Source organism: Cyclopterus lumpus, chromosome 6 (genome assembly GCF_009769545.1).
Source record: "Cyclopterus lumpus isolate fCycLum1 chromosome 6, fCycLum1.pri, whole genome shotgun sequence".
Taxonomy (NCBI): Eukaryota; Metazoa; Chordata; class Actinopteri; order Perciformes; family Cyclopteridae; genus Cyclopterus; species Cyclopterus lumpus.
This window is the reverse complement of record NC_046971.1, coordinates 9,361,910-9,389,693: the sequence shown is the minus strand read 5'-3', so window position 1 is coordinate 9,389,693 and position 27,784 is coordinate 9,361,910. Positions and strand designations below refer to the sequence as shown.

The following is a 27,784-nucleotide window of genomic DNA, read 5'->3' as shown; positions in this document are numbered from 1 at the left end:
GTAAATACGGCTAACTTCTTCCTCGTATTAAAAAGCCACAACATACAACATATTCCATTAAGGAGTAAACAAAAGTTGGGGTCGCAGCCAAAGTCATTACGTTATAATAGAAATAATTACCAACAGCAGACATTTAATAAACAATGAAGAATATATAGTCTCGTTAACGAATACCTGCACAGCGAGAGAGGTGCCGGCGGTGAATGAGACTACCGAGACTGCACGTGCACTGTTTTTTTTTTTAATCGTTTCATTTATTTATTTATTTTTTCAACTGCAATTACATTTAAATTGTGACTTCCCTACTGTGAGAAGCGCAATAGGTGCTAAAAGAGTATTGCTTTCGGGAAAGGGGGAAAAAAACAACATCTTAAAATAGAACTTGTGACTTTCACCAGTTTTATCATTTGTATTTTGTCTAAGACATGAAGTCCTCCTCCTGGGTGAAGTTGGACTGCAGATGTGACCAACAGTATGGGCAACAGCGACGAGTCACGAGTTGTGTCTCGAGTTAATAAATAAGTTAATTATGACAGAAAATGAGAGAGAGAGAGAGAGAGAGAGAGAGAGAGAGAGAGAGAGAGAGAGACGAGATGATTTTTTTTTAGACTGAATTAATCTGCAGCATTCAGATTCGTTAAAGACATATTTCGTTTCATTGCACAATAATCAAAAGCTTTCCGTTTGTGTCAGATTTTAAATGACAGGCTATTTCTTTGTTTATCACCTACGAAACACCATAATAAAGTCAATTAATGATGTGATTTACGATAATTTCTCCAATTTCGTTACCGGCAGTCATAAAGGCTCCTTGTTTCCAAAAAATAATTTACGCTGTAATTCACATTTTTATAGGCAAGAAAAGGCGAATTGCTGCGCGACATCTTATTGGGAAATGATTGCACGGAGCAAAGTATTTCTATGAGCAAGGGCTTCACAATTCATTTATTATTATGTCGCCAATTTTCAAATTGCAGGGCTGAAAATATGTTGCTGTGATGGGCTCCACATTTCCATCATGACAAGTGGATATATCCGCAATGACTGAGAGTCATTTGGTTTAATGTGGGTCTCTAAAACAAACAGCCTATAAGTTAATATTTATTAAAATGTTAAGCCCATCATCGGTTAACATTAAGCACTGTTTTTGGTCCAAATTCCCGACGTTATCCTTTCAATTCATTCTAAAGGTCCTCTTTCTGCATTAAGAGGCAAAGAAAACACACATTTGATTTTCCTTAAACACACATGATAATAACAAAATGTGGCTCCAGAGAAGGAAACGCCACTTTAAATGCCTTAAAGAGTGATATAAAGAAATTAAAGCCATGAGGTTATGGGTTCTCTGTAATGTAACAGCAGGAATCAAAGACCTTATATTCATCCTCTAATTACATTAATGTCATGTGCTGTGTCTCCCGCGTGTTTCCCAAAAAAGCTTTCCCCCCTTCTGAGCTTGACCTCCCATTTCTACCGGCTGCATAATAGCGCGAGCTGGAGCTCGGTGTGGGCCTATACTTCAGATGTGTGTGGAGCCTGAAGGTCGGAGTGTGTGTGTGTGTCTGTGTGTGATTGAGTGTGTGTGTGCGTGTGTCAGGTACACTGTAGGCTATACTGAGGCGGCATCAGTTTGAGCAAGGCATTTCTCTTTACCCCGACAAACCTTCAGGGGGCTTTTAGCATTTGTTCAGTCTGCAGTCTCTGGAAAACATCTGATTCATTTTTTAACCAGACCCAGATGCGGCAGCGTGAGAGCGCGTTTGCGAGAGCGTGTCAGTGTGAGTTTGTCAGTGCATGAGAATTTGGGGGAGAATATCTGCTGTCTAGAGAAGGGGAGGGAAAGAAGAACCGTGTGGATTTTTTTTTTTTTTTTTTTTAAATATAACTTTTTTTTTTTAGGTATGAACGCAGCGTGCGTCTCATACTGCGATATGACATCGATGGATTCATATTATAGCACGTCTACTGCGCAAGGTAGGGATCACCAGGCGAACCCGTTCAGGACTTTCCAGACCACTGAAACCAAATACAGCCCCACGTTCATTCCGGGGAAAGGACAGGCTTACGGAGAGAAGTCCCGGAGTCCTTTCCAGCCGGAGTGCCGGTCGTTGGATGGCGCGGAGGACAGCAGCTTCAACAAGTACCAGCTCTTCATGCAGCGGCCGACCTGCAAAACTCCGCCCGAAGGCAGCAAGCTGCACCCGGACAGCGGGCACAACGGGACGCTGATTCCCTGCTATGGTGAGTGCGCATGAGAGGAGCACACAGTGCGACTATATGAGCCAGCACATCCGGCATTGAGTTCAACGGAAGTGCACCACAAACGGGGGCATTTGCAAGCAATAATGGAAGTTATTAGTGAGTTAATACAGAATCTGTAAGTCAGTATAAAGTGTGAACGACGATCAGAGAGGAGGAGAGGGTGAACCCACAAAGACATTACATATATATAGTCCTGTACAGTTGAATATATATATATATTTAGATATATTAAACTGTACAGAAGTATGTATATTTCTAAAGTAAATGTATATTTATTGTAACAATGTCGTTTCAAACTATTGCAACATCTGAGCGATGACGAGAAACATATTTTTGTGAATATTATAGAGAACAGAATACTTTAGTTGCATACCATAACACTCTTAAGACCCTTAGAAAATCGTTAATATTTGCATGAAACAAGTATATAAGGAAAAATCATTAATCAATTTGAAATATATTCAAGGGAGAGTTATATTTCCTATAGGTTGCAAGCTGAGTTATAATTGCATGACCAGTAGATTTCCTTTATAGGGGATATAAGACAGAGGTGAAGCAGTTATTGCAACCTTATTTTTGAAAGGATGTTTGCCCATTTGAGTACACTTATCTTGGACGTTTCTATCCACAGTTTATACGTTCACCCTGAAACCGCAACATCTCACTGATCTTACAGTAAAACTCACGTCAATCCTGAAAAGTAGAAACCTCATGAATTATTTCCATATATAAATGTGAACTACAAGCATATATAGGCATGAGGCACGCGTGCAAATGCAAGCACGCCTCATCAAAGATCCATGGTACTATTGCACTATTTAGCGTATTTATGTTCATAGCATGGTTTCAATTTTAGCACGAGTGATTTATTGATGATAAATAACTGATACCAGAGTGAAGGGAGTCCACATTTATTTAATGGAGTAGTTATGGGCCAAGACCTTACAATGTGTCGACCGTACAGTCAATGACGAATTTAGACACTGATCGGACGTCCCGAAAAAACTTTAATTTAAAACCAAAACGTTATCGCTTTACACCGTCTCCCGACAATTCGTTGCAATACACATTTTCCGTTTAAAGAAAACAATCCATATCAATGTCTCTTTTATGAGACGTGGAGGCTTAAAATAAAAAAGATAAACCCCTGTTAACGAGCAGAAGAAGTGGACTCTGTTTGACATCAGGTCCACACGAGAGGACCGACAACCTAAAAAAAAAGTGTAAAAATGAACTCAACATAATATATGTTAAGGTGTTTATACAATGCATGTATTTTTGAAGAAAAACATCAGAAATATCTTTCTTTTAAAAAAAAAAAATTGTATTATCAGCGTATCGACGTCTATATATTTCAGGTCCAGATGTTTATCATAATGTTCCAAGAAAACATCTGTTATTATCATGGCTAAAATAACCTACAAATAAACAATTCCTGCTGGAAAAAAGATTCAGTCACTAAACTTAATCAATAAACATTAAAAAAACATGCCAAACCCTATTAAATATACATACTAGTTGTTCATATAAGTAAATATAAACAGTAGGTGTAACAAATACAAATGAACTGCCCTATCTGCTCAGTAAGGCTTGCAGTAAAAGTTATTTATTTTTTTACACCGAGCCAACATTTTGCCAAAATACACCCTGAAAGAAACAACTGGAGTCACTCTTCACTTTAAGCTGAACTGTCACTTTGAGAGCAATGCGTCCACACAGGTTGGATAACCCTATTGAAGTGAATTGATTTGGCAAGTGCATTGACAGAACCATTAAACACCATCATTAAATGCAGCATGCCTCCCTTGAGGAGGGCTGTGCAATGTTATCATTGAAAATGTTGCAGCCAGATGAATGCATCGTGGCTCTGGGGAGGATGCTTTGGGCTCCTGCCAAAGTGCAGGCGTCAACAGGCTTGTGCTGTTTTGTGTGGTCCTCAATGGGAGATATATTGCTCAATGCTGATTCTTTATCTCCATCATGACGACAAACGTCATCTCAAACCCAAAAGGGACTTTTTGTGTGGCAACTGTGATAATGTTTACACACCCAACGTTTTGTCTCGATGTCATTCTGGGGATGTTATGGCTGTTTGGAAAATAATGTGTAGACATATGCTATCTATATATTTTATATGTTAATATTTACTTTTAATGATAGGCGAAGAAAAGACAATAATGTGTATGTATAGTGTTAACTTTGTTAAAAGAGAATGGTAAATAGTTTTGGCATTTGCTGCAAGATGTTAACCTCATTTTCCCTCTTTTAATTGAGAAGGCTTCTAAACTTTTTTGCTGAATATTTCCTTAAAAGCATTTCATTCCAATGCAACTATGATTCAACTGTAAACAATAAACATTTAAGAGATTGAAAGCAATTCAAAAATACACACAAACATTTCTCCAATAAATTTCTAAAATAACTGAATAGTGTTTTGCTAGGTTTATGTTGTTTGTTTTTCTTATTTAGCCCAGACGGATTCTATGATGTTCATTAAAAATTAAAATTGAGCTTTCTCTGGAGGAGTGAATGAACATATTTCTGACAGTGGCTCAGGTTGGCGGGTTTGTTTCCTTGAGTGCACGTTAGTCAGTGAGACTGTACCACAGCGAGAACAGGGATGGAGCCGTCTATGCCTGCTCACACAGCGATGAATGAAATAAAACCCCTGGAGCTGATCAAGTGCTGAGGAATGCAGGTCAGCACTGCAGGAGAGGTCCACATTAATTTAAGGCAGATGTGCATTACAGGCTCCTATAGTTATTATTCATACTCCCCAAACATCAGATCTCCAAAGCTTCAGAGAGTGCATGAGATGACAAAATGGGACTGGTTTACATAACCCTATGTCAACAACACCTTGTGCAAATAAGCAACGAGTCAGAAATGGACATTAAGATTGGGTAATGATTTAAGGGGCTTGAAATGAGAGGGTTTTGCCTAAACGTGTGGGAATGACTGTTTACATCCACGTAATATACCGGACTCTATGGCTTTGCGACGCTTTGCACATAGGAGTCTTCTGCTTCATAATTGTAAAATAATTTTCAGTTTTTATCCTTGATACAGATTGCCTGCAGCAACATGAACTTATGATATAAAACATATTCCCAGTTTTATTTTTAAAGTTGAGAGAATGTAAGTGGCGCTAAGGCTAAACCCGAAAAGTGAGTCATTGTGTGAGCCCTGTACCTTGGTGGAGTTCTGCATTGCTGATGCACAATGTGTTTGTGGCAACACTCACTAAAGGCAGTTTGTGCCTTGCCCTCTGTCATTTCACAAAATAACAGTTCAAAGCTATAAAAACATTTGTAACATAACACTTGATCACTCTGTGCTTTCAAACAACCCCTCCTCCATTCAGCGGGATATCGAATCATCCTGTGAGATGTAAAACATTTTTCTCTGCACATGCAAATCTAAACAAGACCCCCCCAAAAAAGTCCTGGCAGCATTTTAAAAGCCTCTTGTCACAATATAGTATACTCTGTTAGAAGCTCAGGGAAGTGATGTCACAGGACATGCATGTGCTGATGACTAACACATTGTGTCAATGTTAACAATACGCCTGAATGACACCTGACCAGAATACATTAGAATATGTAATGAGAATGCTTAAATGACAAATTCCTGGCTTGTTAAAATATATATGCTTATGCTGTTGTGCGACGTACACAGCATGATTTTCCATTTACTTCCAGCCACCTCTCTGGCAGGGGAAGGTAACTCCACACAGCCTACCTGGGAATCGCATGCAGGCGAGATTAAAGAGATGCTTTGGAAACCTTAACCAGCTGGTGCACATTTTGTTTTGAGGCTGGCGCTATGTCTTTGCTTTGACTTCTTTGATTCTTATCAATGGACTAAATCTAACCTCTGTAAGAGTTCTTGAATAATGCAAACATTTGGCCACAGTGCTATGGTCAAGAAAGGGATACGCATTTTTTGCCTGACAGGCCATGCAAAAATGAGCCAAGAAAGCCAACTGTGACACAATGATGATGGAAACTACTGCAACACAAGTGTATGATGATCACTATTGGTCCACGATCAACAATAGTTATTTTTTTATTTCTCGACATGGGTTCAGCACCAAGACACAGCTCATTTGATATATATTCTTTTATAAAAAGCCAGAGATGGAAAGTAACCCAAATCACCATTTACTGACTCTGCCAACACAAAACACTTTCTTTAGCTTCTCTGTAATTCCAAAGAGGCCAACAATACCTAAAACAGGTTTATAATATGATTATAAAATGTGCTTGTGCAATAAATGTAGGACTATTGGAAGAAAGGGAGAGGCTAAGCAATTATTGATAATCTCCTTTGATTTAAATTCCCCGTCCTCTTTTTAGATCATGTTTATCACCCAACCTAAACTTACTCGTAATATTGCAAATACAAAAACAAAATCACAGCATTAAAAAGATTAGCCTGACAACTAATCTTGACCTTGATAGTTTAAAGGTTGTTTTTTATGGACTGTTGACATTGATATATGACATTAGGTATGTACATACAACTTTGTCACATGCATTTAGCTTTCTAAATGAAATGCTTTACCAAAATGCAATTTGATCAAGATGCTCCACAAGATTGTTTCCCTGAAGTAGAAAATGTGTAAACTCTCACAACTATTTCTTGTATTAAAAAAATAAAAACATACAATTTTTGAGCTCTTTGATATGAGACAGTGACAGCCCGGCCCAAGGTATTATAACAGTAGTGAGGTCATGATTGTGTCAATTTATCAGGAGCTGAGGCTGAACAGCGATATCTTATGGTTTCCCAGGGAATCTGCATTCCTGCGTGAGCCACTGGCATAGATCTCTCCTTAGGAACATCTGGGAGCCTCCCTTCCACTGAGGAAACAACAGTCAACATCAGGTCTTAGACTGTGCTGCGGGAAATATAATCCAGCCCAAAGCATGTCTGCAAAACCAGCAATGAATGTGCAAATTAATAGCCACCAAAGCCAGTGGAATATTTGACTTTATTTGGTCCATATAAGGTGTGATGAGTGGAGAGCCATTGTGGCAGACTGCTGTTGGCTTTGAGTGTTTTGAGAGAAACATTTTGAGTGCTCGGTTTAAAAGCATTCCCTTCCCTATTTAGTGTTTGGTCATTAACCCTTCCCCAGGTTACTAATTTATAGTGTTTCTTTTATTTGGCTTCACTTGACCCTCCCCGTCCCATTCCATAAAAACTGAGAGGGTGCCCTGTTGCTTTTACAACCAGTTAAATTACACTTTGATGTTTTCTCTCTGTTTTCAGCAGTGATTAAATTGCCGACCCTAGTAAACATCTGACCTCGGCTAACTGAAGAGGTCTGCAGCTTGTCACAGCGTAAATGGCAAATTGCAGGATCAGCCGGTGATATTCAGTGTCCATTTAAATACACGTTGATGAATACTGAAATGAGAACAGTCAAAAACACATTCCTCTGCATGTCAAAAAAACTGGAGCCAACGTGGTGGAATCTTGGCTCTCAAAAGAAAGTGTGTGATGGCTGTGTTCTCCAGAACAGTGTGCAAAAACACATAGCTCAGCATGTGAGAATACTGAAAGATGTTTGTGGCCAAGGACTCTGTGTTGTTAGCGTGACAGAGAAAAGAGAAATACGTTTGGAGTGCAAGACAGAGAAAGATGTTAATTAGAAGAAATTCTACTGGTCATTGTGGTGTAATACATCTGTATATGGCTGACTCTCTTGGCTGATATTCAGAGCATTAATATAGCAACAAACAACTATATGTAATGTAAAGATACCATTGAGAAATATCTACCTGGGCAAAGAAGGAAAGAAAGTCACGCTCTGTTATGTGTTGTAATTTGAGCTTTTCCTTGCTTTGTTGACATAGACGCATGCTAGCTTGTCCCACTGGTTAGCTCACGAGTGTCGCTCCGCAATGCTCTCATTGGCTTTAATTAGCATCAAGGCTGGAAATAGGCGGAAACAGCTAGCTTGTCTTTTTCCAAAGGTAACACAATCCAACAACCAACACCTCTAAAACTCCCTTATTAATTCATGTATTGTTGGTTTGATCTGTATAAAAAGTGGGTTATGTCCAGAAAAATACTATAAAAGTATGAATTGTCAGCTCATTTTGCTAAATTTAGCCAAGCAGCAGTTAGTTAGTATTCAGACATGAAAGTGGCATGTATTTCATTAAATGTTCTTATTAGTGCTGACTCCAGAGTAAACATAGTCGATATACATAGATTTGTATAAGACTGAGAACTTGAAACAATTTCACCCACTATCCCACTATCCCACCATCTTCCCATCCCCCAGCTTCACCTTTTGCCTTAAAGGATATATGCCTTGCTCAGGGGCATTTTCTCTCACAGATGCAAATGCTAAGTAGGAACCTGGAGTTGACCTGTTTTACTTCTTAACATTGTAACCATGCTCCTGCCCAGGGGCAGTAAGAAAATATTGCACATTGCTTTAGCATTAGAGGCCAGTGCAGGGGTAGGTGATGTCAGAACATCTGCCTGCGTGGAGACTGTAAGAAGGTCTGACAGAGGGTCTGACAGGTGGGCCACAGCGATATGAGGTCATGAACTCCAGCTGGGCGAGCTGTGTTGATCCATTAGCGTCTCTGTCGGGGCAAGTCTGAGCCAGCGAGCATGGGAGGGCTGCTGCGGTATCGAAAGGATGACTATTGACATCTCATTGTGGGACACGCCATCCAAAGGCGTACTAATCCATGAAAACAAACATGCATGTTACAGACAGCCACCGCCTAGCTTCATCACTGTAAAACTATTCAGTCATCTAACTAACCACTAAAACACGTGGCCCAGAGAGTCACCAGTGCCACAAGGTGTCAACACTCCTACCCTCATTGGACTGGGTTTCTGAGAATGACAGGAGGCCATTACTGACATTGCCCATGACAAAAATGCAAAGTGACGAAGAAAAAAATGCCAAAGTTAATCACTTAAACTTGATCTAACTCAAATGTTGGACCAAAGTAATGCTGTGTTGCACAATACTTTGTTTCTATGGAAAATACCATTATGGTGTAGTTTCAAACCAATACAGTTAGGACAGGGCGCTCACCATGCCCAGACTCAGAAAATGCAAACAGAGAGGCTGACAGAGCACACTGCTCTCACTGGCCTGCAACCAGAGCCCTTCAGCTTATTTATTCACACAGCTGTTTGTTTATTGAAGGAGAAGGGACAGCTTTCTTCATCTTCTAAAAGGAAACAAAAAAGACAGCAAGCACTGACAGGAACAGAGCACGGTCTGTCACAAAATGGACGCTCACCAAATTGAAGGTGACAAACACAATGTTGTTTACATCTCCGGGGCAAGGCCAGCGTGGTCGTACACAAGGCCCGCCATACACGGCTTGAGACGGAGCAGCTTTTAAGTGGCTTGGGTTTCAGGTGGCGTGATTGAGAGATGCGAGGGAGAAGGCTTCAAGGGTTGTGTCACAGGTCACGCCAATGTGTAGTGACACGGCTTTCAAACAGAGAAAGACATTTCTTCTCTGGTTACAAACAGACAAGGCCTCCGAACCCTAAAATAAAACATTACAGAAATGACGTAAGCTTAAAGAAATGTAATTTCATGTGGATGTTGAAACGTGATGATGAGCAGACACACTCATGGTGCCTCACTCACCATATAATTAGAGGCATATTATTGACAACATGTGTCTCTCTTTTTTTCTGCTCTAAAATAGTCATAAAGTTGGTTGTAATAGCTTGCTTGAAAATAATATTATTATGGTAAGAATATGATTTGTATTACATGTGAAGCCACAAACTGAGAGTTATTTTGATTGTTCATGCTTCATTTGAAAATTTGAAGAACAGCACACCAAAACCAACATTGCTAAAATAATTTGTATTAGAGCCACAGTGTAACGTCTAAAATGTAGGTTTTATGAGTTTTATGAGCAGGACCATCCATCCACAGTATTAAAAGGGTCTCCCCAGTGATTTAATATTGTACTTCCATAACATTGGAGAGATGGCTGAGATGTTCTGATCCTACATTTCCCATGATGCAAATAGATAGCGTCTTTCATCCAAACCTTCAATTTGTAACGCTTTCAGTTGAAGAAGACTTAAGCCCAAGCTGAGACATTTTTCAAACCTTGGTCAAACTTGGTAAACTAAGCTAAACTACATGTGTAAAATTGGTGAAGCCCCCCTTTAAAAGAACCAAATACGATTGATTGTAACCTTCCACACTTTCTCTGTCAACTTACAGGAAAAGACAACAGTGGCCTGACAGAGTCTGAGTTGCCCCAGAGTGTTGACCCTCCCGTGATGGAAGGCAGCTACCTGAACCTGAAGGCTCCCAGTGAGAAGGGCCTCAGTGAGCGGCCTGGCTCGGACTTTTCCAGTCCTCTGGACAAAAGTGAGGCCGAGAGCAACAAAGGCAAGAAGAGACGCAATCGCACCACGTTCACTAGCTACCAGCTGGAAGAGCTGGAGAAGGTCTTCCAGAAGACACACTACCCAGATGTTTATGCCCGCGAGCAGCTGGCTCTGAGGACAGACCTGACAGAGGCTCGTGTACAGGTGAGGACAGGGGATTAACGGCAGGTTATACAAGAACAATTTGTTTCTGCAATGACATGAGCAAACAAGTCCCACAAACCGAACGACAAAATATTTACTTTGTCCATGCCCTTCAAAACGAGAAACTTTCTGATCTGCCAAAAGCATTACAAAAACAACCCTGTGATCACGTTTTTGTTAGATTTAGGCACAACAACATCTTCGTTAGGTTGAGGGAAACATGGTACTACTTTGTTGAGGTTAGGGGAGCTTTGTTGCTATGGTTACAATAACAAATGTGGTTGATCATGATCATGCTTAACAAACAAAACAAACAAAACTGACACGGAAAACAAGTGGAGGCAACATAATACTGAATTGTTATTGATTAAAATAATGGTGTCCAAAACCAGATTGGCTCATATTTGAATCAGTATTGGACCAGTAGTGTCCATCTCTAATAACAATTACTACAACCACTTAAAGGATTTGTCACTTTACATCTTAAACATACAGTGCTTTGGGAAACTTACTGAAATAACGAATGCTGTCGTTCCTTCTTGGGAGGACAGTCTGATGTGTTGAATGACTGTAGTTGTTCATGATTGCGTGCTAATATTCACTCAGAGAAAAGACAGAGAGGGCTGGGAGAGTCAAGACTGGCAAGTCGACAAAGATTTTTCGGAGCAGTAGACAGCGAGGCCTATTGTTCCTCGTCTCTCTTTCTGCCTGCCAGTTTTAGATCAGAGTGTGATGGGTGGGACGAAGGGAATACTCTGCTCTTAGTTCTTACATGCTGCAGACTCTGCAGAAGGGTCACAGGCCAAGGGTTTCTCCCCAGCACTACCATGTTCAAACTACTTCACTGCACAACTCTTGAGGCAGGGAGGAAAAACACATGGAGAGAAAAAGGAGTCATCAAAGCTGTTTAGCGAGGATACAAAAAACACTTTGAGATGCCAGTTTCAATTTCCACACTTGGTCCGAGACATAGTCAGGGACAGAGAACCTGGCCTGGTCCTTGTGGTGGTACAGTAAAATAAGTACATTCATGTTGCGTTCACACAGACCCATCTATTCCCCAGATGTATATAATTACCTTCCTCATCCGACAGCCACACAGCAGACACTGTTGAGTCACTGTGAGGTTTGACCCATACTTCTAAAATCAGACCCTAAATATGTACGCAATCAAGACTAAACCCCACAATTTCATCTGAAGGTCTATCAAGACAAAGACCAGGGATATCCAATTGTTGAATACCAAGGGGTACTCGAAGCTTGGCAACCGATTGGAGAATCCTTTTCATCTCCGGAACAACAGCCATTGAAATCCAGAGTACAGATGTTTTCTCCCAAAATGCCAATGTCAAGGTCCTACAGTTTCATCCACAGTTCGACGATGAACATCTTCATAAAGTCGGGATGCAGTCTTCCTTAATCACATCTGGGACTTCTGCGGCCACTAGTTTATTTAGTACAATTAGCTCTCAACCTCAGACTTGAACTTCACCACACTGCCTACTTTTTATGGAGAGGGAGGCTGTGTGAGTGACTGCTGAGGCAGTCTATCAATCGCATTGGTCCTGGATGACAGAGATGAGGTGAGACGGCTGGACTTCAAAGCCTGCTTTTGGAGTTGTGCACTCTGCCCTCCCTCTCTCCCTCTTCCCCTCTCGCTCTGCCTGCTGGCTCTGGAGCATAAATAAAGCTCTTTAATGGCTCTGTAAGCTGCCTTTTGCTGTCAACGTCTTTAGCAATTACTGTATCACCGCCAAGCACTTTGAGCTCCAAGAGCTCTGAGCCACCTTCCTTGCAGATGTCTGCAAGATAAAATAAAGAAGAGTAGTAAGTGTTTGCAGTTGGTACATATCATGCTTTTGGGCTTCATATAGAAAATGGATTACCGTTGGATCATTGTGAGAAATAATTATTTTAATCTTTGTATTAATTGAAATTTCTGCTTGTGCAAAAGCATCTTAGCTTTCCTTTCTAACGAACTTGGAATCTGGGGATTAAGAGACGTGGAGCCACAAAGGACACATCTGACTTCATAATGTTCCCGAATGATCTCCCTGCCAAACTATTTGGCTTGGGTCTCATTCCTTCTGCTGTTCAAAGGCAACGCTGGAGCAAACCCTCTGTGAAACATGACACACTCAGTACCCAAAAACCAAGACAAGGGGGTGTATATGTGCTCATACATTGTTTGCTTGCTTATAAAAGGCTCCAGTAAGTGTGTAAAGTGTTTGTTTATGACTGACTTTGAATTTTACACATCACGGTAAATGCATGTGTTTTCTGAGTTTGTGTACGCTTCGTCCATGCTGTAGTCTGCACGCCTCCAAAAGGTCAGAGTGGTTAACTGCGGAAAGCCAAGGGCTTAGGCGTCAGGAAATTAAACATGAAATGAAAACAAGCTCCAGTTTGAACATTCTCCCATCTCACTTTCCAATATCCCCACTTCCCCTCGTGGACTTAAAAGGGAGAAGGGAGGAGAACCACTAGGAGAGAGGGGTCAGTAGTCGGGGTAGAGAAGGACTGGAGTGGGAGAGAAGAGGCTGAGCTTTAACGGGGGTGATGGGGGGGGGGGAGGTAAAGTTTGGTGATCTTGATCTATCACAATTAAGATAACAGCTCGGTAACTGATAACACTATATATTTTAAGAAGGAGAGTGGAGCTTTCAAATACTTGTACAACATTAGAATACCGACATTAACCTTAGCCCCAGGGTTTGTGTCTCTCATGTATTACCATGTATTAGTTTACATTCATTGTTTTCAAATTCTTTAAAAAATTCTTTAAAAAAGCGATGGAAAATCACAAACCGTTAATCTGAAAGTATTTCCATAATCCTAAAAGCCGTCTCATGTTGTGAATGAAAATGTACTCCATCAGCTACACAATATTCTTATATTATCACATGCTTATCTCTGTGACTTGAATGTAATAGCAATACATAAGAGGCGTCCTTAACCTCTGACAAATGAAACTGTGTCACAACTAAGAAACCCAAACTAGAACTGATTGGACTGATGAGCAAGTTTCACACTCATCAGTCTCATCGGGGCCTCTAAATAACCACAGAACCAAAGGAAAGACATGACAAACCTAAAACAATAATAGATCCCAAATCCTCAGGGGGTGGGGTGGCATAACATAGACTCTGAGCACCCTCCAAACATATGATATAATTCAAAGGGCAAGCACCCCTCACCTTGACATTGGGGTTCAGCCACAACCTCAGATATCAGTTTACCACTTTGTGAGCGTGAGCCGTCCTCTAATCTCACCAGCTGACCCGAGGAATGTCGGAGTCAGACGACATTTCTTGACGTCACCTTCTCGCAAAAACAGTCACCCGCTATATGTACCACAGGAGGCCATGTATGGTCTTCTCTTTGAAAATTAATGTCAGAAAAATGACAGGTTTGTGTGCATGTTGCAGTGCTTAAAGTGTCTCATTTGATAAAAATCCCCTCCTGCCCCGAAAGAAAAACTCAGTATGTGAAATAATCTTTGCTCATGTTTGTCACTAAACTACATTGTGTTAAAGTTAAAAGAGAAATGGGAGAGAGGGACATGATCAGGGGGGATTTGAGGAGGTTGACTGAGGGGAAATTGCATGTCAGGGACTGTGAAAACCACAAGCTGATTGGTCTGGGAATCAACCCACAACCCAAGTTCAAACCCGTGTGTCAAGGCAGGATGGCTCTTTGAAGAAGTTTCCCTTTCCCTCTTGGCAGGATAACATTAAGACAACCAACAAATACTTACAAATAAACATGAGAAGACATCCAGTACCCCCCCCCCCCCCCCCCCCCCCCCCCCTTTGCTTCTCTATTCCCTTGGATATCGATGGGAGAAAACTTTGTGGAAAAAAGCGCAAAACTTGCAACTGAACAAATAATTTATTTACGAATCATTGTAGCTCTAAACCGGCAGACATGTTCTGCCTTACATCAGTTTGGAGGCTACTTAGGTGTTCAAATAGCTAATATTTTGTAATGTATACTTAAAGCAGAACAGAAACAAAAGAAATGGCTTGTGCCAAGGAATCCATTGTCTACATGGTGGTTATACAATATCAATTTCTAGGCGCTGTTTTATCCAATAATGTTCATCCTTATCTACACTTGTCAAGTCCATTTTGTTTATCCAGTCGAAATAGTATGACTTACATTCTGTACAACATTAATAAAGCAGTTCCTTTTTATTCAGAACCTCGATTGGTTCAATGAAAAACTCCCCCAAAGAACTTTAACATGGAAATAAGAGGAAGAACTCTCACAAGGAGCAACAGAGGATGAATCCTTCTTCCAGGAAAGAGCGACATACAATAGATGTCCCGGATACAGAGAAGAATAAGTGAAAAAGTTATACCAAAACTGCAGAATAATATTTCAGGAAATGTCTCTCAGGATGCAATTTTTTATTTTTTTGCTCAACTGTCTTCCACCCTTCAGTCATGCTTTTCTCCAAGTGACTTCCACAGCTGAAAGAAGTAGGCTTATCCTGCACTTGGTCTGTCAGCAAGTAATGTACACACTACTTCTTATACAGCATCCAATACTTAATAATCCCAAAAATGGGCAAAGAAAAGCATATTCTTGGTCAAAAGTTGAACTTTCATGGAACTTTCATGGAATATACAGAGGGATTCCCCACTGTATCCCGCGGTGCTGACATGTGGGGGAGAGCACACCTCTCCCAGAGTGATTTATGAATGGCTACAGGCCCAGATGTGGATCTGTCGACGCTGGCAGCCTGAAGGGAGGCAGACGCCTGTGTATCAAAGGGAGGAGCTGATTCGTGCAGCACCAGGGGAGACTCAAAATGTTCACATCAATAGCTCCGTGTGCACGGCACTTTAAAGACACGTCAAGTCTTAAAACCTGGGCCTGCACTTTCATGTGCTGCAGAATTTATTTGCTTCACTATCTTCATTTTATGTGGTTCAGTTTCGGGAAAGGATGGCTTAGTTTTTTTTTGCAAAAAAGTTCTTTGAGTTTGCACGGGATGTGAGATCTATGAGAGCTTTCTCAAGTTTTGTTTTTGTAGTGGCCGGTCTGTTTTTTTCCTGATGGGTTTTTGTGTCTTTGCAGGTGTGGTTCCAGAATCGCAGAGCCAAGTGGAGGAAGAGGGAGCGTTACAGTCAGATGCAGCAGGTCCGGACACATTTCTCTACTGCTTACGAGCTGCCTCTACTAACTCGGCCTGAGAACTATGCACAGGTAAAGGAACAACAGTGGTAGCCAGCTCACTGAATAAGCCAAGGTATTATGATCCGAGAGAAATATTTGAGTTATTAATGGATATGAGCTTTTGTTATGAAGCCCGCTATAAATTATTTCTCTGGGCATCTGAGGGCAGCAGAAACAAGTTGTACATAACATTGGCATGTCACCTTTCAAGTTGATATAATTACAAGTCCAATATTCAATCTCTTTTAGCTCTTTTTTTGGTCTCTACCACCTTTTGAGGGAATATCTGTCTCTTTAGCATCTGAAGATTTGATTGTGTTCACGGCTTGCAGCTCACTGTGTCTGTTTGGTGCTGAGTACGCAGTGTACAGTGGGTTTTTGAGAGCTTTTTCTCTAACAACAGCTGATTGCTATGGCTAACAACAACGTTATGAGAGCAGTAAGAGTGAACCAGAACAGTTAAGTTGTGGCCCGGGCAGCTGAACAATGAGCTGAAACAAGCAATAATGCTCCGTAAATGGGGGCGCTGCAGATCCAGTTGATGATTTTCTGTAGGTGCATCATTACAAGCGACCACTCGCACATCATCATTGGATACGTTTTTGTATAAAAATGTCAATTTAAGCCACTTTAACTCATAATTCTTGCTTTCCTTCTCCAGATCCAGAACCCTTCGTGGATCGGGAGCAGCAGTGGAGCATCTCCAGTGCCAGGTTGCGTTGTGCCTTGTGACTCCGTCTCCTCCTGCATGCCGCCTCACCCTCACGGTCCTGGAGGCATCTCTGATTTCCTGGGCGTGCCCAATCCAGGGAGCAGCCACATGGGACAGACACACATGAGCAGCCTCTTTGGGGGTCCCGGGATGGGCGGGGGAATCAATGGCTACGATCTTAACCTTGATCCAGACCGCAAGTCTTCCAGCATAGCTGCGCTGCGTATGAAGGCCAAGGAACATAGCGCAGCCATCTCTTGGGCTACATGAGGACTCAGCCCAGTACCACCCTGCCCCCTCATGGCCCTCTTCTCTGGAGCAGCCATCAGCAAGCTGAGCAGCTGTGGGGGAGGAGGGAGTTTTCCTGAGAGCACTAATGATAACACAGGTCAAATGAACAGGCAGAGACTGTGGAGATAACAGAGGCCACTGCAACGGCCAACGCAACCAAGATTACAACTGTGACTGTGACAATCAGCAGATGCTGAAAGTGAGAGAAATACAGAGGTGTGACTCGGAAGAAGATGTTACTGAGACATTGTGTTCACTCTTGAATCCTTGATCTCTCAGGTGTCATTGAAATATGTGTTTTGTCCCTAATAAACTGGGTATCATTCATGATAGTGATAGGTTTCAGTAAGAAAAGCAATATAATAAATATGGCTTACAAAACACTATCATGGAATACAGGAATGCAGTGCCAAAGCCAACAATAGCATACAGTATATAATAATTAAGCTTAATTCACGTTATTTACTTCCCATAGCTTTTTCTTTCTTTCTTACATAGTCTTACTTTAGACGTGTCTCTCGTACTGTACTTGAGCTCAAGTACATATCTGAGTACCAAGTGAGTGAGAGTTTTGTTTATGCCAGTTGCCATTGCAAACTGTCCTTTAAAGCACAATAATTGGTCAGAAAAGAAAACAGCCTGCCCTGCATAGTTTATGTCCCTGCAAAGAAGGACAGACGTGGAATAAAATAAGTAAACGGAGTCTAATTGAGTGAGAGCAGACATGGCCTGTGCCCATTTATTCTGGGAGGAGGGCAGGCATTGGATTGGCAGCCATTTCAAACCAACGTGTCATTTCCTCCCCCAGGGCTGCCTCCACAGGTTCTCCTGCTAGGCTTAGGCCTCAGGTTACAGGAAACTCCGTCTCCACTGGCAGACAAGGCCTGGCAACGCACAGCAGCAGCCTTCAACACCAACTAGCCACGCCAGCTTTAATCAGCAACCAACAGGAATAGACACACTTAATTAGCATTAAAGTGAGCCGTCCTGCCCCGTGAACACCGTTGTGCATCACAGCGCACACGGTGAGGCCATACTGCGCACAAAGTTCCACACGCTGTAACAATCAATTCACCGTGAGACGCGGGCTCAGCAAAGGTGACTGGTATTTGTAGCTCGCTCACAGCATCCGTCGAAGGCCAGAAACTGCCGGCCAAATCAGTGGCCCCAATCGTCTCCGAGAGCATTCTGTATAGTTCAGGTAATGTGATGACTTTAGAGCTGGACGACAGGAATGTGGTGAATATGTCCAGTGATTGCAGGAGTGTCTCTGTGTGTTACCCCGTTGGAATAAGCTTGTCACCAGAGCTGGGCTGCAGGCTGAGGCTAGAGACAGGCTTCATTAGACTTCTGGCTGATCTCTCTATGACGCCTGCTGGCCTGCGTATCCGTTTTCTTTCCCCGATGAGGATGCTGGCAGAAGATTCTGTTTCTGCTCCCCGTAGCTGGTCGATCATTAACATACGAGTGCCCATTGTAGCCTCCTACCTGAGAGTAGGAATTCAACTAATGACTATTTTCAGTTCTGATTCATTTTCTCGATAGGTTGATTGATTGTTTGGTCTATAAAATGCCAGAAAGGTTTTTTCTCACAATCACAATCTATGAAAACTCCAACGTGACATCTTCAAATGATTTGTTTAGTTGTCCCAAACCTCAACATATTCAGTTTACTATCATAAGATAAAGAACAGCGGCCAGGCTAAACCAGAGAATATTTTCCATGTGTGCATGAATATAATTGTTAATGGATTTATCGTTAATCCATCGTTATTCCATTAAATTGTATAAAGAAATTAAGAGCTTTCCTTTTCTATAGGAAGGAAAAAACCTGTCCCAGTATCATCCAGTGATGATTGTTGTTGTTACTTTCAAATCCATCCTTTTTCCCGTTAACAGCAATTAAATGAGGCGACAACGTGAAGATTACTTGGACACAGAGGTTTTATTGGCAGTACGTAAACAAATATCATGAAATGAGAAGACAAAGGCCTCTAGAATTGAGCCATGAGATTTTGAATTAATATAGACTTTTTTACATAACATTATCGTCAAAAGATAAAAACAAGATGTGGTCAAAATAACTTATTGCATGACTAGATGCGTGACTGAATTCCTACTTCGAGTTGAGTTGTCTCCTCGCTGGTCCATCGAGCTCCACTCCTCTGCAGCTCCGTCCATGTTGATACTACTGAAATGAAGCAATTGAAATCCATAGTTATGATGTTGTATTGTGTGAATGGGAACAATATAAATGATATTGTTCTTATGCTTGTACATTTGTTTTGCTTATTTGTCAAATAATGGACCTCCATTGAAGTATTACAGTAACATTGCCTAGAAATGTAAAAACTATGTTGTTTTGTGTTATTCTGAGGAGTTTGCTCTGGACTTTTACGGAGGTTGAAATTGCTTTTTAATTTTCTTACGGCTTTAAGCAGCTTTTTTTTAATCTATTAATCAAGTATTTCTACTTCTGATTGTGACTTTATATAATGTGTTATTGCAATAATTTATTGCACTTACAGTGTTGGAGAAGTTCTTTTTAATTATTATGTTTGGCTTCCACTAGGACAGTGGTCTCTTTGCTAAGCTAGAGGCGAGTCCCAACACTCGAGAACCGTCTCCTAAACCCGTCCGTTCATATTTAGCACCACGACATCCGTTTAAGGTGCCTGACATTTGTTTGTACAGAAGTAACTTGGTGTGTTTGACTTTGAAGTGATTTTGAAATAAATGAATCTCCAACAGTTGAATGAGTTCAGATTTTTTCTTCAGAAGTTATGTTTCTTCTTTAAAGGCCCTGAAACCTACGTTCTCGGTTTCTCTTCTTTCTCTAATCGGTGAGGTTCGACATATCACATATCACATATCACATATCTGAGTCATGTCTCAAGTTTTGTATTTGTTGCATGCTCAAGATATTTCTTCATTGAGCATTGTGATATGCTTTGACACCCTCTCCAGTACTGTGCTATACTATACATACATACATTTACAGTATGTGTGTGTATATATATATATATATATAAATTAGGGCTGTCGTCGCCCAGAGGGTCTCGAATTTCTCCATGAAGAATCACGCAAAGTACCACTTTCAATCTTATGTTTACCAGATATTTGCTCAGATGTTTCTTGGAAATAAGTTATTCAGCATGAAAAAAAGCATAAGAAATGGCTAATCAACTTTAGAAGTCAAATACTTTGATGCACAAATCAGTAGTCAGCTTTATTTGATGCTAAATCTAATGACGCTAGTTGGGTTGTTTGTCTTTTTGGTCAAGCCACCAAAAATCAAATCTAATCAAACGACACAAACACAATCTTATCAAGCAAATTACGTTACATTCCCAAGAAGATAAGATTAGATAATCCTTTATTAGTCCTTCACACTAACTGTTCTGCACAGTGAGTAAACTGATATTTCAGACACATATGAATGACTCAAATAAAATGTTGGGGGGTAAATTTATTGCACTATAAAGTAAATATGTAGTATAAGCATATACCTTAAAGGAATAGTTTAACTTTTTAGGAACATTAACACAAGTTTCTACCGCGGCGTGTCATTTTTCCCTTTTGATTTGAAAACTATTGAGAGTGTTAATTAGTTACACTGATTTTTCTCTGATTTTGGGCTTTTGTTCGGGAGCTCCAAATACTGTTGGCGAGTTGAAAATCAGAGCTAAAGTTGGGAAGAGGGAACGAAGCAGAAGAGAAAAAGTTGTGAACCACTTACTAGCAAAGTAAGACCAGTGTATCCACATGCTGATATGTAATGACAAACAACAACAAAAACTCAATCAAAATAATCCATTTAACATTGACTCAAGATGATTTTGTGTGTGTGTGTGTGTGTGTGTCTGGTTGAAGGTGGATGATATGTGATCCCATTCTTTTTCTCGCATCAGCAGCTTCCAGATTGGATGCTCTGGCCCAGCCATTAGGCCCAGAGTTAAGCCTAATAGTTTGAATGGGCCTTAAATATCTCCAGGTGGTCTTTGGCTAACAAAGTAGTTTTGGCCGAGTGAGAAAAAGCTTTCATGCAATACAGTATGCAACATCGTTTCACACAGATGTTCTTTGTTTTAGCAATACGAGCTCAATCATGCAACAAAACAGTCCTCAGAAATAAAAACATTTCTAATCCCTTCAAAACATCTTTCCTACACAACAAACTGTGTCTGTAACCAATCCACCCTTTATTTTAAACGTTGTGCCGAATACAACCACTTAGGACAACTCTCACGTAAGACAAAGGGGAAGACACGGCCAGGAAACCAGAAAAAGATAAACCTTGCCAATTCCCAACTTGCCATTGCTGTGGTCTTCACCCTGAGAAGAATGTTGGAGCGCTCCCATTTCTGCTCTCCCAGCAACAATAGCTGTCTTTTCCACAGTTGTGAAAGAGTTTAACTGGAGCACTGTGATTGCATGAGAATGGGAAAACTCAAAAGAAGACTGCTGTCACCAAGTAAAGCCTCCAGCTCTAGCCGAGGAACTGGAGATCATCAACAGGACTGCAATGGGAATGGAATGAATAGAAGAGTGTCGAATGAAATACTCATCATACAATCTTTATCCTTTTCGACCTTTGTAATGCTTATAATAATGGTAACAATAAACCCAAAGGAGTACTTCACCCACAAAATGGAAATCTTTATATCAATTACTCACACTGTCATGGAGGAGGCTTTTAACAAAAGCAAAACTATATCAAAACATCAGTTTACAAACTCCAGCACAAGTTGAGTAGTATTATCCGAGTCTCTTTTATCCATTTATCTCAGTGCTTGTGCATCTTTTGGTAAAACCTTTCTATTTAAAACACTTTGAACTCATCCAGACTCGCATGGACGTGAGAATGTGAAGTGTTGTAAAAAGGTGGTTCTAGCGAAGCTGCATGTGTTTGGGAAGTCGTGATGCATACGACCGGATACATGAGACTTGGATTGCAACAGTGTGGAGTATTGATGTGCTTTTATTAGTTTTTGGACAACAATGTAGGTCTCTGGCACAGAGGAATGAGAAGTCTAAGATTTTAACTAGAGACAATACTTATTCGAACAAATTAAGTTTTAAACACAATAGAATATCACAAGACTTATCTTTATTAACCCACGATAAGAAGTGATATATGAATGCTCAATTAAAAAGGCCAAGGCACTGCTCATGAGCCCAGTGAGACCATCTAACTGACACAGAGAGTTCAGTGGTCATCACAGGACTGATACAATCAGAGACCCAAACCACAAAACGGGCCACGTGTTATGGAGACATTCCCTCTGCCTCTACACTCCCATTCTGTCTAAAACGTGGGTAGATTAGATAAATAAACACTCGCAGAGAGGAAGAAGAGCAGCCCACTGTGTCCTGAACAGCACTCATTAAATCTAATGGGTCACGCTGCTCCAGCCAGGCTCCACTGACACCCTTAATTGAAGCCAGTATGGTTAAGGGACCATGAAGATCATTAGGGCACTTCAAAGTTCACCACTACATTAGTGACCTGCTGATATGGCAGCACAAGAGGGGACAGATCCAATTCCACATTCACTCCTTTATTTTTCCATTGGTTGGCCTGTCAATCAGCCTGCTCCATAAACAAGTGGATCCTTGAGCTGCTCATTAAGAGACATCGTTAGCAAAGCCAAGGCTGTAAATCAGTGCTTATATCAGCAAAAAAGATAATCGTACAGGTCATATGTTAGAGCTGACACTTTGGCTTACACTGTTAAATGATCCCATTTGTAAATTAAACTGTAATAAAGCTTGCACTGTAAATCAAAATGTTACACTTACTTTCGGACCAATGAAGGGACTCCTATGAACTGTCGAGGACCGGAGCCAAAGGGAAATGACAAGCACAGTGACCAGTAAAAAAACGTTCATACGTGTAAACTCACACAGGCCACGTATGCTACTATGAAACCAAAGTCTACCTCACTCAATAACTTCATGTAACGTAAATCAAGAGAGCCAGCAGAAGCTTGATATATTGATGCTGTCCTAAGGGACATAAAAAGGCTCCTGCTGTGTCCATAAGTCAGCACTACAGCCCCTCAGCACAACTCTGTGGAGAGGAGCAGGCGGCTGAAGAGGAAGGAACACCACATACATCACTTTGTCCAGTAAAACGTCCCTCATTACAAGCGGAGAATGCCAGCAAACAGCTCACATTTAACTCGGCTTTTGACAACCGATGCAAAACAGCCTGCCGATACAATTTACAAGCAATACTCGCAAGAAAATGTTTGGATGTAACTTAGAATGACAAACACAGCGAACCCCAAATGTGTGTTCGCATGTCACCATGTCTGTGCATCAGGATCAGGTCATTGTGACTGCAGTAGGAGTTAAGTGTAGGAGGAGGACTTAAGATCAGAGTGGAGGTTTACTGAGAGAGGAGCACGGATACCTTACTTCCCCGAGCTTCTTCTAATGGGCTCTCTGGCTCCGGGCCAGCCCGTCCCATCAACTTATCACCCAACCAGATCAGTTTCATCTGTTTTGATGCTCAGACTGCGGAGCACATCTGCAGAGTTGTAAATTTTCAAATACAGTTGTCATACCTGATCAAAATTACTTTTATTAAAGTATGAAGGTCCTCTCCTTCATTGGGTGGTGAGGACATAATGTTCAAAACAGAGGTTTTAAAACCTCTGGGCCACAGACCAGTACTGGACCTCAGGTATATTTGCTACCAAACTGTAAGAGAGAAAAAAAAAGCTAGTATACATGAGAGGTTATATTGTTGAGGTAATTACCTCAAACTTGGCACAATCAGCCTAAACAGATACACAAGGAAACTAGAACCACCTCACAGCATTCATTATTCAATGAAATCCACTGTGTGAGTGCTGCTGAGACATCTTCTCTGCATTCATTTTTTTATTTAGCTAGTAACCACAATCTTTTATTTTCTATTTGGTCTCAGACATATTTGTGTTACTACTGTGTGCATCAAAGTTGTCAATATGAAAAAAACTGTCTGCGGTGCAACAAGAGGCTTGAACTCTTAACGTAAAACAAGTCCTTTGCAATTAGCGGGCACTGCGCAAGACTAGAATCAAAACTCACAGCGAGCCTCAAGTGGGTCTATCAGAGCGAGCATCTACCCATGTGTGAGAGGGTATTAGCTTTGTTAGTCTTCATTCTCCTCATCAGCTCGCCACCAAACAGAAAATGCCCTGCCAGCTGCCTAACAGGAATCCCTGTGGCCTGTAACCATGGATACAGCCTCACATCATTCACTGACTCCCACTAATTAAACTCCAGTTTATTAGTGTGAACAGTCTACTGTGGGTTTTTGATATTCTAACATAAAAAGAGAGGGAAAGGAATTAAAGTGGTACCGACACATGGGTGGAGGTTTGGGCCGGCTGAGGTGAACGGCGTGGATCTAACTGCCGTGTAAGTGGGTTAAATCAGCACTAATATATAGAGCAGCAGCTCTGTTAAAAGTAAGAGGCCAATATAAAAGCCTGTATTTGCAAAAGTATTGCTTAAAATGAGATTGGTTAAGTTTATAAAATCAGTTTTCTTTTTGTATTCACAAGACGCATATGGTAGAGCATAGATAATGTGACTGATAAAACATGCTTTAACTGTCAGCCTGTAGCAATGAAATGACTCACCCTTTTTTTCTCTGCCAGTGTGCACAATTCACGTCAACAAACTGAAATCGGCAGCCTGTCCATTGATTTCCTCCCAACACTCTTCCAGTTTGTTATCAGGCTGTGTTTCTAACCCCCTCAACCTCTTTGCTCCATAAGAGCATGTTGTCTCTCCTCTCTGCAATATGCTTCCAATTATGAATCTTGTGAATATGGGGGCGGTGAGGCATCATTCTGATTTATTGTGCACTTAAGTCCAACCTTGTTCAGTGCATTTGCTCAAGAAGCCCTCCTGTTGCAGAGCTCAAAGGTCAAACATACACAACAGTTGACCTCTCGCAGACTCATGTGCAACGGGGTCACTCTGGACCTGATTGACAGGCAGAGATGATGGCTCGACAACGAAGGCCACAGGGTGAGAAAATCTGGCGAGCAATGAGGAGCGAAGCGCTGCATTACCCTCCAACTGTGAGGACATTTTGCAACACGGAAACACACGGGTTGGGACAGAGAAAGTGGAAAAACAAAGACATAACTAATGAGGAAAAATGAAGTGGCCTCAAACGGTCACTATCACTGACGGCTGGCCGCAAAACATTACTCTTCTCCTTTGTAACCGCAATTTGTGGTCATCTCACATGGGATAACTCGGGCAATCTATTTGTAGTCATCAACTAAATTCAAGTCCTGTGGAATGAAAACACATGCTCCACAAGTGAGTCACAGAGCACAAGAGATCTCTCAAGACAGTGGTGGTGCTCGGCCTGAGAAACGACCCGAGACCCATCCCTACAGACTCATTTCCTGGCCTCTCCAGCTCACTTCCTGTTTCATGCTGGGTCATGGGCACCATACCGTGCGTCACAAAGACTACCCTGTTGAGCCTAAGGCCACTGGTTCTGTGGGACTCAGTAGCTGTGGGACAATTCCGTTGTTATTCACCACAATAGCAGGGCTGTTACTGCGGGATGCAGGATTTTTTTTAGGTTGAATGTGATTTTTTAAATTTATTTAAAAAATTTCACAATCGTTTTTGCAGTGTGAATTGTCTGCCCTCAGTATGGTTTGGGTTCAAGGGTCCTCACGCGGGCTTCTCTGGGCCTTTCAACTCCCAACCGGACCTAACACCTTTCACACTGGATAAACACAACACAAAGGAGAAACGTAAGTTTTAAGTTAGAGGGTTGGGTTATTACATGCAGGAAAAAGAACTATATAATTCCTCTGGGAGTCTCACCACTCATAAATCATCAAGCAATGAAAGTCTCCTCTCCAAACAGGGGGCTAAAACCAACTGAACACGGAGCCCTTCAGCCCCACCACTCCCCTGGCCCTCTCTCTCCCTCGTCTCCCTTTTTCCTCGTAGGAATTTTTATGAGGAAAGAAGAGAAGTAGAGGTGCAATTCTACACTAGAGCAAAGAGGTAAATACTACAACTTCCATCCTCTGCAGTGACCCAAAACTACAGTAAAAACTCTATATTATTTTAAGGGTTTTACACTAGTTCGTCTAACAGCAGTCGACTACAAATCCTGTAACCGGTAACAAAATGACAGCAAAGGAGCGTTGTTGATTATATGATCAGTTTATGCTCTTCTGTTAAGATTTGTTACAAAAGCCTTTGCAAGGATGTTCTGGCGGCCACATTTAAGATGGAGTTGTTTGACCACATGTATGTCAATCCATAATCTCAGAACAGAATAAATCCTTTATTTTGGTATTCTTCTGTAGAATGACTGCGTGACAAACAAAAGAAAATCTGCAGTATGTCAACACAGGTTGATATTTGCCAGATTTTGAAATTAAACTACTTTCCGTTTCATGGTTCTAAATTCGATTCAAGCATCATCATCACAGAGGCTGAGCAATAACAGGTGCATTACATAATAGCTGGTAAAGTATACATCTGCTGTGATGCCACCAGGAGGCTCGCACACCTCCGGCTTGTGTTAATATCACTTGTATGTGATGTGGGAACGTGTTGGGGAGAGTAAACCACTGGGATCAGGAGCTCCTCGTGCTGACCACCAGTAACACTTAGCAGCTGTTAAATACTCAGTGAGATCCTGACCTGAACAGCAGACACTTCAAATGCCACTCTGACACATTGACTGCTACTGGTGCTTACTTTCTGATCAGCAGGTCAAACAGAAAATGTGCCTAAAACACCAAAGACACACTGTTTGAATTTGAGGGTCCGGCTTTATAGTCATGTCAGATTTGATCCAGTCAACAGTTTGAGCCCACTTTAAGTTAGAGCTCATGTTTACAAAGTAAGTGAAAGGGCAACATGGAGCATATGCATTCAGAGTGTGTTCAATTATGTTGACATTCATTTCAATTATAACAACATTCATTTCTATTTTTTAAGCTATGAAAATGAGGATGAATGTCTTTATTTTAGAATATTAAAATAACACACATACTCTTCATATCACTACATAAAACTACCTGTATATAACATAATGACAACAGTCCTCATGTATAAACAGTCTCTATAATGGGGTACCTTCTTGTTGATGCTAAAATGTACATTTACAAGCTGCAGATGGAGAAGCAGCAGTAGGAATGCTACTGCCCTCATGTGGTGAATTAATTATTACATTCAGTGTTGACATACAAACAGCATTCATCATCCATCGTTTGTATATTTCAGACATCTAGGGGAGGTATACTGTTCGATAAGTTATACATTTTCCATCAAACAGTTTTATTCTCAGTAAACAGATACAATATAATAATATGAAAGTGCAAAGTTTATAAATAAGAGCCAGAGTGAAGACAACAATACACGTTTTGGAATTGTTTTTAAGAATATGCAGTTTTGTAAGATGCTTTGTATGTTTTTAAGGTGATGGTTACGATTACGTAATACAATTCCTTTAACACCACTGGTTACTGTTGTGTGAGCAGTATTGATTGCCCTTGGCATACAGCACAGGAAACAGAGCTGCAGACTTCTCTTTTTATTTGAAGTGACTGTAATGAGCTTCATATTGTAATGAGGCACGGAAACTAAAAGAAGTCAGCTGGCCGTTGTTCGATTCCCATTGAGCTTAACAACAGTCTCTATAGTCGAAAGGTTTTTTAAGAAGCCTGTTAGTAAAATTCAGGTTCATGTGTGTAGTCAGTAAAAAGAAGATCGTTATCTTCATTATTAATTTACTAT

At 41.0% G+C, this 27,784-nt stretch overlaps 1 protein-coding gene across 1 annotated transcript; it reads left to right on the top strand.

Annotated features, from left to right (window-relative positions):
- Positions 1-1,901: 1,901 nt before the first annotated feature.
- Positions 1,902-17,567, top strand: LOC117732535 (homeobox protein aristaless-like 4). The gene is made up of 4 exons (XM_034535539.1): positions 1,902-2,241; positions 10,499-10,812; positions 15,898-16,026; positions 16,658-17,567. Exons 1-4 carry the CDS (start codon positions 1,902-1,904, stop codon positions 16,976-16,978), a joined length of 1,104 nt encoding a protein of 367 aa, XP_034391430.1. The 3' UTR covers positions 16,979-17,567.
- The last annotated feature ends 10,217 nt before the right edge of the window (positions 17,568-27,784 follow it).

Coding starts and splice junctions, on each gene's coding strand:
- LOC117732535 (XM_034535539.1), top strand. CDS start 1,902: ATGAACGCAGCGTGCGTCTCATACTGCGATATGACATCGATGGATTCA. Junction 2,242..10,498: donor GACGCTGATTCCCTGCTATG/GTGAGTGCGCAT, acceptor GTCAACTTACAG/GAAAAGACAACAGTGGCCTG. Junction 10,813..15,897: donor TGACAGAGGCTCGTGTACAG/GTGAGGACAGGG, acceptor GTGTCTTTGCAG/GTGTGGTTCCAGAATCGCAG.